This window comes from Salmo salar, unplaced genomic scaffold (genome assembly GCF_905237065.1).
Source record: "Salmo salar unplaced genomic scaffold, Ssal_v3.1, whole genome shotgun sequence".
Classification (NCBI taxonomy): Eukaryota; Metazoa; Chordata; class Actinopteri; order Salmoniformes; family Salmonidae; genus Salmo; species Salmo salar.
The window spans coordinates 79381-92500 of NW_025550526.1; the positions used below are offsets into that span (position 1 = coordinate 79381).

The 13120-nt window shown below is 45.3% G+C and overlaps 1 protein-coding gene across 1 annotated transcript in view; it reads right to left on the reverse strand.

The window, feature by feature from the left end:
- Window positions 1–13120, reverse strand: part of LOC106596047 (CUB and sushi domain-containing protein 3) — a gene marked incomplete at its 3' end in the record, with an annotated part of 128404 nt that overhangs the window by 64957 nt on the left and 50327 nt on the right. Inside the window, 4 exon segments of the mRNA XM_045713850.1 lie at window positions 1369–1485; window positions 7753–7941; window positions 11054–11241; window positions 12988–13120. The exon segment at window positions 12988–13120 is cut by the window's right edge and continues 6 nt beyond it. Coding sequence (XP_045569806.1) covers window positions 1369–1485; window positions 7753–7941; window positions 11054–11241; window positions 12988–13120 — 627 coding nt within the window.

Below are 13120 nucleotides of genomic sequence, written 5' to 3' on the forward strand. Positions count from 1 at the left end.
CTACTGGTTAGAGCGGAGGGATGGCAGGTAGCCTAGTGGTTAGAGTGGAGGGACGGTAGAGTAGCCTAGTGGTTAGAGTGGAGGGATGGCAGGTAGCCTAGTGGTTAGAGTGGAGGGATGGCAGGGTAGCCTAGTGGTTAGAGTGGAGGGACGGTAGAGTAGCCTAGTGGTTAGAGTGGAGGGACGGTAGAGTAGCCTACTGGTTAGAGCGGAGGGATGGCAGGGTAGCCTAGTGGTTAGAGTGGAGGGACGGTAGAGTAGCCTACTGGTTAGAGCGGAGGGATGGCAGGGTAGCCTAGTGGTTAGAGTGGAGGGACGGTAGAGTAGCCTACTGGTTAGAGCGGAGGGATGGCAGGGTAGCCTAGTGGTTAGAGTGGAGGGACGGTAGAGTAGCCTAGTGGTTAGAGTGGAGGGATGGCAGGTAGCCTAGTGGTTAGAGTGGAGGGACGGTAGAGTAGCCTAGTGGTTAGAGTGGAGGGATGGCAGGTAGCCTAGTGGTTAGAGTGGAGGGACGGCAGGTAGCCTAGTGGTTAGAGTGGAGGGACGGCAGGTAGCCTAGTGGTTAGAGTGGAGGGATGGCAGGTAGCCTAGTGGTTAGAGTGGAAGGATGGCAGGGTAGCCTAGTGGTTAGAGTGGAGGGACGGTAGAGTAGCCTAGTGGTTAGAGTGGAGGGATGGCAGGGTAGCCTAGTGGTTAGAGTGGAGGGATGGCAGGTAGCCTAGTGGTTAGAGTGGAGGGACGGCAGGGTAGCCTAGTGGTTAGAGTGGAGGGACGGCAGGTAAACTAATGGTTAGAGTGGAGGGATGGCAGGGTAGCCTAGTGGCTAGAGTGGAGGGACGGTAGAGTAGCCTAGTGGTTAGAGTGGAGGGACGGCAGGTAGCCTAGTGGTTAGAGTGGAGGGACGGTAGAGTAGCCTAGTGGTTAGAGTGGAGGGACGACAGGTAGCCTAGTGGTTAGAGTGGAGGGACGGTAGAGTAGCCTAGCGGTTAGAGTGGAGGGACGGCAGGTAGCCTAGTGGTTAGAGTGGAGGGACGGCAGGTAGCCTAGTGGTTAGAGTGGAGGGACGGTAGAGTAGCCTAGTGGTTAGAGCGTTGGGCCAGTAACTGAATGGTTGCTAGATCGAATCCCCGAGCTGACAAGGTAAAAATCAGTCGTTCTGCTCCTGAACACAGCAGTTAACCCACTGTTCCTAGGCTGTCATTATAAATAAGAATTTGTTGTTAACTGACTTGCTTAGTTAAATAAAATAAAAATGTAAATTTTAATAGAGGCATACACGTAATACTGTCACACTTGTCATAGTTCTGTAGGTCCATTTGTATAAAAAAGGGCTTTGGGTTAAGGACCGGATATTCTTTACTTTCTTACCTTTCCCATGTCCGACCTCCACCGTCCAGGTGCAGTTTAGAGAGTTAGGGTAGAGTTCTGGATATCCAGGAGACAGAATGATACCACCAGGTCCTCTCACGTCCCCACCGCACGATGCTGGAGAATGACGAGAGACAATTATGCTAATAGACAATGCTAATGCTAGCCTGATGCTAATACACAATACTAATGCTAGCCTGGTGCTAAATACACAATGCTAATGCTAGCCTGATGCTAATACACAATGCTAATGCTAGCCTGACGCTAATATACTATGCTAATGCTAGCCTGATGCTAATACACAATGCTAATGCAAGCCTGACGCTAATATACAATGCTAATGCTAGCCTGATGCTAATACACAATGCTAATACTAGTCAACTTAATGCTATGATCCTTCTCATGCTCCACTATTGACATACATCATCTATAATATATGGAATTTAGCGAACACTGTTATCCAACATTTTTTTTGTATGGTTGGTCAACAGGAATCAAACCCACATTTGTATGGTTGGTCAACAGGAATCAAACCCACTTTTGTATGGTTGGTCAACAGGAATCAAACCCACTTTTGTATGGTTGGTCAACAGGAATCAAACCCACTTTTGTATGGTTGGTCAACAGGAATCAAACCCACTTTTGTATGGTTGGTCAACAGGAATCAAACCCACTTTTGTATGGCTGGTCAACAGGAATCAAACCCACTTTTGTATGGTTGGTCAACAGGAATCAAACCCACTTTTGTATGGCTGGTCAACAGGAATCAAACCCACTTTTGTATGGCTGGTCAACAGGAATCAAACCCACTTTTGTATGGTTGGTCAACAGGAATCAAACCCACTTTTGTATGGTTGGTCAACAGGAATCAAACCCACAACCCTTAGTGTTGTAAGCACCATGCTCTACAAAATGAGCTACACATTTTGCATGTCTTCCTTAGTGACATCATCAATATGATCCTGTGCGTGTCTTCCTTAGTGACATCATCAATATGATCCTGTGCGTGTCTTCCTTAGTGACATCATCAATATGATCCTGTGCATGTCTTCCTTAGTGACATCATCTACTGCTGAGCTCTTTATCTCCCCACAGCAAAGTTAATGAGATAAAGTCTCCTCTCAATGGCGACTGGGCCAAGGTGTTAATGTCAGAGCCAGTTGAAAGTTTATCCAGATTAATTAGCCATTGTTCACCAGCCACCAGCTTTCTACCGACTGTCATTGTATTGTTATCAGTGTAAAAGGTCATATGTTCTTTAAAGGACAATACTTGGCAAATATGACAATTTAAAATATATATATATTTTTTTAAATATGTTTTCTTTTCTTTTTTTGTTTTTGTAAACCCGGCCAGGCTGCTGGCATTATGCAGATGCCCTCCAGAAACACATCATCTGGCAGGCAAATATTTGAAGTTGAACTTGGTGGCTAGAGTACATGTTTTCTAAGTAATGAATGCCAATGAATGCCAGGCAGTGTTTTTGGAGGATGATAATGATGCCTGGAGCTGTACAGCTGCAGTCACTACCCTAGAGGCCTCAGCTCTATCCCAAATGGTAAGTGCACTACCCCTATGGGTCCTGCTTAAAAGTAGTGCACTACAGGGAAGGGAATAAGGGTGCCGTTTGCGATACACACGAGTCTCTCCAGGCAAGCGACACTGAATCAAACCCTACCTCCTAAAATTATATCAAATATTTAATTAATGAGCCGAACTTACATAAAGTCATTAATAAGACATGAGCCTAGTGTTACTTGGCAAGGCTTGTGGGTTTGTGTCTGGCACACCTGGACTCAGGCAGGAGTACTGTATTGGCTGCCTTGATGTGCAGCTGTAGAGGGATATTAGAGAGACTCCACTAGTACATTTTACATTTTAGTCATTTAGCAGACGCTCTTATCCAGAGCGACTTACAATAGTGAATGGATACATTTCATACATACTAGTACATTAGTATATGAGTTCACCCTCAGTAACAACATCTATCCTTACCCCCTACACTCTCCACCCTCAGTAACAACATCTACCCTTACCCCCTACACTCTCCACCCTCAGTAACATCTACCCTTACCCCCTACACTCTCCACCCTCAGTAACAACATCTACCCTTACCCCCTACACTCTCCACCCTCAGTAACATCTACACTTACCCCTTACACTCTCCACCCTCAGTAACATCTACCCTTACCCCCTACACTCTCCACCCTCAGTAACAACATCTACCCTTACCCCCTACACTCTCCACCCTCAGTAACATCTACCCTTACCCCCTACACTCTCCACAGTCAGTAACAACATCTACCCTTACCCCCTACACTCTCCACCCTCAGTCAACATCTACCCTTACCCCCTACACTCTCCACCCTCAGTAACAACATCTACCCTTACCCCCTACACTCTCCACCCTCAGTAACATCTACCCTTACCCCCTACACTCTCCACCCTCAGTAACAACATCTACCCTTACCCCCTACACTCTCCACCCTCAGTAACAACATCTACCCTTACCCCCTACACTCTCCACCCTCAGTAACATCTACCCTTACCCCCTACACTCTCCACCCTCAGTAACAACATCTACCCTTACCCCCTACACTCTCCACCCTCAGTAACAACATCTACCCTTACCCCCTACACTCTCCACCCTCAGTAACATCTACCCTTACCCCCTACACTCTCCACCCTCAGTAACAACATCTACCCTTACCCCCTACACTCTCCACCCTCAGTAACATCTACCCTTACCCCCTACACTCTCCACCCTCAGTAACAACATCTACCCTTACCCCCTACACTCTCCACCCTCAGTAACATCTACCCTTACCCCCTACACTCTCCACCCTCAGTAACAACATCTACCCTTACCCCCTACACTCTCCACCCTCAGTAACATCTACCCTTACCCCCTACACTCTCCACCCTCAGTAACATCTACCCTTACCCCCTACACTCTCCACCCTCAGTAACAATATCTACCCTTACCCCCTACACTCTCCACCCTCAGTAACATCTACCCTTACCCCCTACACTCTCCACCCTCAGTAACATCTACCCTTACCCCCTACACTCTCCACCCTCAGTAACAACATCTACCCTTACCCCCTACACTCTCCACCCTCAGTAACAACATCTACCCTTACCCCCTACACTCTCCACCCTCAGTAACATCTACCCTTACCCCCTACACTCTCCACCCTCAGTAGCAACATCTACCCGAACCCTCTACCATCCTACCCCTAAACCCTACCATCCTAACTCCTACCTCCTAACACCCTACCATCCTACCTCCTAACACCCTACCATCCTACCTCCTAACACCCTACCATCCTACCTCCTTTCCCCTAACACCCTACCATCCTACCTCCTAACACTTTGCCATCCTACGTCTTAACACCCTACCATCCTACCTCCTAACCCCTTACCATCCTACCATCCTACCTCCTATCCCCCTACCATCCTACCCCTACCATCCTACCATCCTACCTCCTACCCCCTACCATCCTACCCCTAACCCCTAAACCCTACCATCCTACTATCCTACCTCCTATCCCCCTACATCCTACCTCCTAACCCCCTATCCCCCTACATCCTACCTCCTAACCCCTAAACCCTACCATCCTACCCCCTAAACCCCTACCATCCTACCATCCTACCTCCTATCCCCTACCATCCTACCTCCTATCCCCCTACCATCCTACCCCCCTACCATCCTACCATCCTACCTCCTAACCCTCTACCATCCTAACTCCTAATCCCCTACCATCCTACCTCCTAACCCCCTAAACCCTACCATCCTACCTCCTAACCCCTAAACCCTACCATCCTACCTCCTAATTCCCTACCATCCTACCTCCTAACCCCTAAACCCTACCATCCTACCTCCTAACCCCTAAACCCTACCATCCTACCTCCTTTCCCCTACCATCCTACCTCCTAACCCCCTACCATCCTACTGGAAGACTCTACTAACTAACTGTCTATTATATTGTCCCAGTAGAGAGGTGAGTGACTGGAAGACTCTGCCTCTATATCATGTACTATTTGATGTAAAGTGTAGCGGGCCTTATAGATAATACAGTATCACACTACAGTACAGTATAGCATGTGTTAGTACATCAAGCCCTATGACTCTACCCCTGCCAACCTCCTCCCACCCTTTCTCTCTAGTACATCGTCCCTGTGCAGGTGTGGTGACTGGGATCATCTACCAAATACGCCACTGGAATATTTAAAAGTTCCTTGGTGCATTTCTGGAAAACAAGAAAAGTGACTGTTTATTAATTCAAGGACATAAGTATAGCATCAGCAGGAATAGTGCCAGGGTGTGACATTAAAATGGAATCCCTACCCAGTAGGTGTTGGGTGAACCGTATAAATATCCTTAAACCCTGGGCCCAGATCTGTATGTGCAGCAGATTGGTCTGAATATGGTTGTCATGCCATGCTGGAGAGAAGGTTACATGTTTGGCATTCAAAGGAACAAACACAGCAGAGAGGAGTTGGCTGGAGCACATCCAGATGGGACCAGGCTAGCTTCATTGAGATGACACATCCAGATGGGACCAGGCTAGCTTCATTGAGATGACACATCCAGATGGGACCAGGCTAGCTTCATTGAGATGACACATCCAGATGGGACCAGGCTAGCTTCATTGAGATGACACATCCAGATGGGACCAGGCTAGCTTCATTGAGATGACACATCCAGATGGGACCAGGCTAGCTTCATTGAGATGACACATCCAGATGGGACCAGGCTAGCTTCATTGAGATGACACATCCAGATGGGACCAGGCTAGCTTCATTGAGATGACACATCCAGATGGGACCAGGCTAGCTTCATTGAGATGACATGTTAAGCTGATGATCTATTGGTGGCCTAGGGTGGTCTACCAGTTGAACTGCTGTGTACCAATACAGACCACTGCTAGGGTGGTGTACCAGTTGAACTGCTGTGTACCAATACAGACCACTGCTAGGGTGGTCTACCAGTTGAACTGCTGTGTACCAATACAGACCACTGCTAGGGTGGTGTACCAGTTGAACTGCTGTGTACCAATACAGACCACTGCTAGGGTGGTCTACCAGTTGAACTGCTGTGTACCAATACAGACCACTGCTAGGGTGGTCTACCAGTTGAACTGCTGTGTACCAATACAGACCACTGCTATTTCAGCACACTCTCTTCTCTTTCTCTATCCTATACAATAAACACAAATATGTAAGAAGTGGGGACGACAACTAAAATATTATTATCTCTTTAGTAATGTACCATCACATGTGAAAAGGTACGAGTTGATTGAACCATATGAATACCATTATATGAACCCTGTTCCCAGATCGGTCTGTTCTTCAGCTAACCATTCTGACAAAGGTGGCTAAAGCGGGAGTTGGCTAAAGCGGGAGTTGGCTAAAGCGGGAGTTGGCTAAAGCGGGAGTTGGCTAAAGCGGGAGTTGGCTAAAGCGGGTGTTGGCTAAAGCGGGTGTTGGCTAAAGCGGGAGTTGGCTAAAGCGGGAGTTGGCTAAAGCGGGAGTTGGCTAAAGTGAATACAGATTGCACCAGTATATCTTAATCTAGATTACACACGTTATGATCTAAACCCAGAGATTACACATATTATAATCTAAACCATATGTGGGCAGTGGGCAAGGCTATACATAATTGAGATGATAAATAAAGATTAATTATCTATTTAGTAACATACCATCCACTATAAATAACATAGCACCCTCACATCAATCTGGACCTTGAAGCCAGTTCTACAGTTTTTTTACCCGGGACTGATTTAGACCTGGGACACCAGGTGGGTGATTCCCCTCTGATCAGGGACTGATTTAGACCTGGGACACCAGGTGGGTGATTCCCCTCTGATCAGGGACTGATTTAGACCTGGGACACCAGGTGGGTGATTCCCCTCTGATCAGGGACTGATTTAGACAGGTGGGTGATTCCCCTCTAATCAGGGCCTGATTTAGACCTGGGACACCAGGTGGGTGATTCCCCTCTGATCAGGGACTGATTTAGACCTGGGACACCAGGTGGGTGATTCCCCTCTGATCAGGGACTGATTTAGACCTGGGACACCAGGTGGGTGATTCCCCTCTGATCAGGGACTGATTTAGACCTGGGACACCAGGTGGGTGATTCCCCTCTGATCAGGGACTGATTTAGACCTGGGACACCAGGTGGGTGATTCCCCTCTGATCAGGGACTGATTTAGACCTGGGACACGAGGTGGGTGATTTCCCTCTGATCAGGGACTGATTTAAACCTGGGACACCAGGTGGGTGATATTAATTATTAGGTACAACATAAAAGCAGCAGTTGTCCGGACCTTGTAGGTTCAGATTGTAATCCCCCTGTTATAGAGGCTAACATACCATCACATGTGGGCAGAGGATGACTCCACCAGTGGTTCGTCTCACAGACCAGTGGTTCCTCATGACTGAGCCTGTATCCCTGGTCACACTGGAACGACACTGTGGACCCGATGGCCAGGTCATGGCCGTACCGCACGCCGTTCACCGGGATCCCAGGGTCCATGCATGATGATGTGTCCAACGTCACAACTGGTAGGAGCCAAGGTAAAATAAATTATTATTTATACATTAGGGCCTGTTCAAGTTAACGTGTTAATAACGCCTTAACTTTAGCATTTATTTTTTAACACCGTACATTGTTTTAAACATTTTTTGAGGAGGGGGCGCATTTAATCGCATCTCCATAATTTTTTTCACCCAAAAGGTATCTGTTTCCTCATGGACCGTTTTGAGCGTAACACACAACGTGCTCTTGGCTCTGCTGTGCTCTTGGTATCAGCTCAGTTGGCAGCGAGCAGCTGAAGATCCAGTCGGTCTCTCTTGTGGTGCTAAAAACATCTGCAGCTTTGAGCTACACATTTTAAGGAAAAACTTACAGAAAAGTTCAACTATAAACACATTCCCAGGCGTTTCTTTAGATTACAGCTAAAAAAAAAAACATAATTTGCACAGAAGTAGCTAGCTATTTATGCTAATGTTAGCTAGCTAGCTAATTAACTAATCAAATGAGAATGTTTTGAATGCCAACTCTAATTTCCACATTGATTTTAATCTGAACAGAACTTCCATTCCATTTAGCTATTGTCTTTGTTGTAGTTCTCAGGTCAAAATATTTAAAGGGGCAGTGCAGTTAAAAATGTTTGTTTTTTTATATATTTTTTTTATTGAATTTTTTTTTTAATTACATCAATGTAAGTACAACATTTTTACCATATCCCAACCACCCTCCCTCCCTCCCTCCCTTCCTCCCTCTACATAACACATCCACTCCCCAAACCCTCCCTACCTCTCCTCCATACCTCAGTCCACTCACCCCAACCGCCTCCCAACCACCCACCCCAATCACCTCATATACCCAACCCACCCCACACCCTCCCTGATTTGACTGTTTTAAAAAAAAATTATACTTCCACCCTATGAGGTCAAAATAATACTTGGAAATTGCGAAAATTATGATAATTCCCTTTTTGAGTAGGAGCTGTTTGAATAAAATGTGTTGGAATTTCAAGCTGTTCAGGTGGGTTAGGCCTACTTTATGATGTCATAAGGAGAGCTCTTTATAATAGACCAATGGCTGTTCATCTGGGTAAGGGGGTGGGCTCTAGAACATCCTTATCAGCCAATCAGGGCTATGTATGTAAATATCTTCACATGATCAGAGTGAGCATTTTTCAAGGCCACAGGAGGCTGAGGAAAATAAATGATCAAAAATATATGTTGGAGTTACGTTCATGAAATAAACACACAGTGATGATTTATTTTAAAAAAGACTGCATGAGGGCTTCAAGCAAATTATACCAATTCTAGTAGTAGCAGTTTGTGACTAATTCATGTTAATTAGCCTAGGCTAGCTCTAACAGTTGTATGATATTTCATATCTGGCTGGTCAGGCTAGCTCTAACAGCTGTATGATATTTCATATCTGGCTGATCAGCCTTGGCTAGATCTAACAGCTGTATGATATTTAATATCTGGCTGATCAGCCTGGGCTAGATCTAACAGCTGTATGATATTTCATATCTGGCTGATCAGCCTGGGCTAGATCTAACAGCTGTATTATATTTCATATCTGGCTGATCAGCCTTGGCTAGATCTAACAGCTGTATGATATTTCATATCTGGCTGATCTGTTGTTTATTTAGTGTTTTCTTCCCATATCATTTAAAATATACAGCATTATACCTACAACTCAATGGAATGTGTTTTAAATATAAAGGGATTTTGGCAATGATGATTTTATCTACTTCCCCAGAGTTTTTTTTTTCTTCTATTGTGTTATTAACTGTGTGTTTGTTTATTCCATGTGTAACTCTGTGTTGTTGTTTGTGTCGCACTACTTTGCTTTATCTTGGCCAGGTCGCAGTTGTAAATGAGAACTTGTTCTCAACTGGCCTACCTTGTTAAATAAAGGTGAAATAAAAAAAAAATGCTAATAAAAAGAATCAGATGAACTTGTGAATACCATTGTTATGTCTCTTTGTCCAGTATGAAGGAAATTAGAGGTAGTTTCGCAAGCCAATGCTAACTAGCATTAGCACAATGACAAAAAGTCTATGGGTATCTGCTAGCATGCTGGTTCTTTCCTCAGGCGTTATTGTTTCATGTCCTTACGCTACTCGTGTTTATTGTTTTGTTCCTAGTTTGTTTATTTATTAAATTCACTCCCTGTACTTGCTTCTCGTTTATTAGTGTACACGTTACAATAGCAGTGTGTTGAGCTAACTAGGGTTCCCACAGATAATTTTATGGTAGAGAAAATGTCACTCATTCTGTTCATTTTAGCAGCTGAAATGCTTTCCAGAGCAAGTACAGGAAGTCAGTTTATTCTACAGGAAGTCAGGAAGTCAGTTTATTATACAGGAAGTCAGGAAGTCAGTTTATTCTACAGGAAGTCAGGAAATCAGTTTATTCTACAGGAAGTCAGGAAGTCAGTTTATTCTACAGGAAGTCAGGAAATCAGTTTATTCTACAGGAAGTCATGAAGTCAGTTTATTCTACAGGAAGTCAGGAAATCAGTTTATTCTACAGGAAGTCAGGAAATCATTTTATTCTACAGGAAGTCAGGAAGTCAGTTTATTCTACAGGAAGTCAGGAAGTCAGTTTATTCTACAGGAAGTCAGGAAATCAGTTTATTCTACAGGAAGTCAGGAAGTCAGTTTATTATACAGGAAGTCAGGAAGTCAGTTTATTCTACAGGAAGTCAGGAAATCAGTTTATTCTACAGGAAGTCAGGAAGTCAGTTTATTCTACAGGAAGTCGAGGAAATCAGTTTATTCTGCACTCTACGACGACACAGATATAACTCAGTCTACCTGCTGTACATCATAAGTCGGGCCCGTCGTGGCCCTTACTAATCAGAGCTGTGTGTGTGATTGCTGCTTGATTAGAATGAATCAAGTCCAGTCTCATAGGGTCTCATTAAGAGTTGAGACAAGTCTGTACATCCACAACTCAGACTTTCACATAAATCATTCATTGAAATTCAATAAAACTCTCAAGATAAAGGGTTTGGAAATAGAGCTTGTTTTTGTCTCAACTTATTTTCATTAATTGATATCAATGGGAGACTTGTACCATATATGTGTTTGTCAGAACACCAGTCATAACGGCCACAAAAAAAAACATATTGTTATTATCTCACTCTCGTAGAAGATCTTGAAGCCGCTGTTGGATCTGCTGTTGTCGGTGGTGAAGAGGAGGTAGATGAAGTTACTACTGCTGAACAGGAACTGGGGGACCTGGGTCCCGTTGAACGAGCCAATCAGAGGCGAGAGCAGGTTGGGACCATCATGCACCTCCAGGAAGTCATAGCTGAGCTCCGTCTGGAACCTGACACACAGGGAAAGAGAACAGATGGAAGGGAAGAGAAGGGAGAGGAGAAAGGGAAGGAAAGGGATAAGGAGAGAGGAAAGGGAAGAGGAGAGACAAGGAGAGAGGAAGGGAAGAGGAGAGACAAGGAGAGAAGAGAAGAAGAGAGGAGAGGAGAAAGAGAAGTGAAGATGAGAGGAAAAGAGGAGAGGAAGAGAGGAAGAGAGGAAGAGAGGAGAGGAGGAGAGGAGGAGAGGAAGAGAGGAAGAGAGGAAGAGAGGAGAGGAGAGGAGAGGAGAGGAGAGGAGAGGAGAGGAGAGGAGAGGAGAGGAGAGGAGAGGAGAGAGAGAGGAGAGGAGAGGAGAGGAGAGGAGAGGAGAGGAGAGGAGAGGAGAGGAGAGGAGAGGAGAGGAGAGGAGAGGAGGTGGAGAGAAGAGGAAAAGGAGGATGAGAAGGTACAGGTATCATGGTTTGTCTGCAGGTATAAGTCTGATTTGTCGGTTTGAAACCGTAAGCAGTTAATTCTTTCTTTCATTAATTAATTAATTAATTCATTACTTAATTAATTCCTACACCCATCCACCCATCCATCCATCCATCCACCCCTCTTATGTCCGTTGTCCATCCACCTACCCACCCATCCATCCTGACCAGAAATGCTTCACACAGCAATTGCTTCCAATCATTTTTCACCATTTTTTAATTTTTTTAATTGAACCTTTATTTAATTAGTCAATTTAATTTCACAGGGCATATATCTGCTTTGGCCCTCCAGTCCTCTACAGTATAAAACAGACGACATCAGCCAGCCCAGAGCTCTACATCCCTCCAGTCCTCTACAGTATAAAACAGACGACATCAGCCAGCCCAGAGCTCTACATCCCTCCAGTCCTCTACAGTATAAAACAGACGACATCAGCCAGCCCAGAGCTCTACATCCCTCCAGTCCTCTACAGTATAAAACAGACAACATCAGCCAGCCCAGAGCTCTTACATCCCTCCAGTCCTCTACAGTATAAAACAGACGACATCAGCCAGCCCAGAGCTCTACATCCCTCCAGTCCTCTACAGTATAAAACAGACGACATCAGCCAGCCCAGAGCTCTACATCCCTCCAGTCCTCTACAGTATAAAACAGACGACATCAGCCAGCCCAGAGCTCTTACATCCCTCCAGTCCTCTACAGTATAAAACAGGCGACATCAGCCAGCCCAGAGCTCTTACATCCCTCCAGTCCTCTACAGTATAAAACAGGCGACATCAGCCAGCCCAGAGCTCTTACATCCCTCCAGTCCTCTACAGTATAAAACAGGCGACATCAGCCAGCCCAGAGCTCTTACATCCCTCCAGTCCTCTACAGTATAAAACAGACGACATCAGCCAGCCCAGAGCTCTTACATCAATAACATTTTAAACAGTCTTCAGCCTACTGAGAGAAACACAATGCAGTCTATAGTAATTAATATAACATCTGAAATACAATACAGTATCAAGCCCCATTCAGCCAAACAAAAGAACCCAACAGAATGTAATGGACAATTTGAAAGAGACACACTTTTGTCTATAACATGAATCTAAAATCTGAAATACAGTCTAATCTGACTTGTGGATTGAGTTACATACATCATCTGACTTTTGAAACCATTTCCCCAGTCTAAAGCAAGGAGCATCAACCTTTGGGAGAAAAAAAGTTATATATTTTAGCCTCTGACTTTTTGGAAAGTCATTTCCATGTCTGGGTTCTGGCTGCTGTGCTGTCATACAGACCTGTCAAAACTGATCTTGACAGAGCGTCCGGGCGTCGCCTCGATGACCCACTCACAGCTGAGAGAGTCCTTGTAGTATCCAGGCCACCCTGGGGACAGGATCACTCCAGATGGAGCAGAGTAGTGGCCTCCAC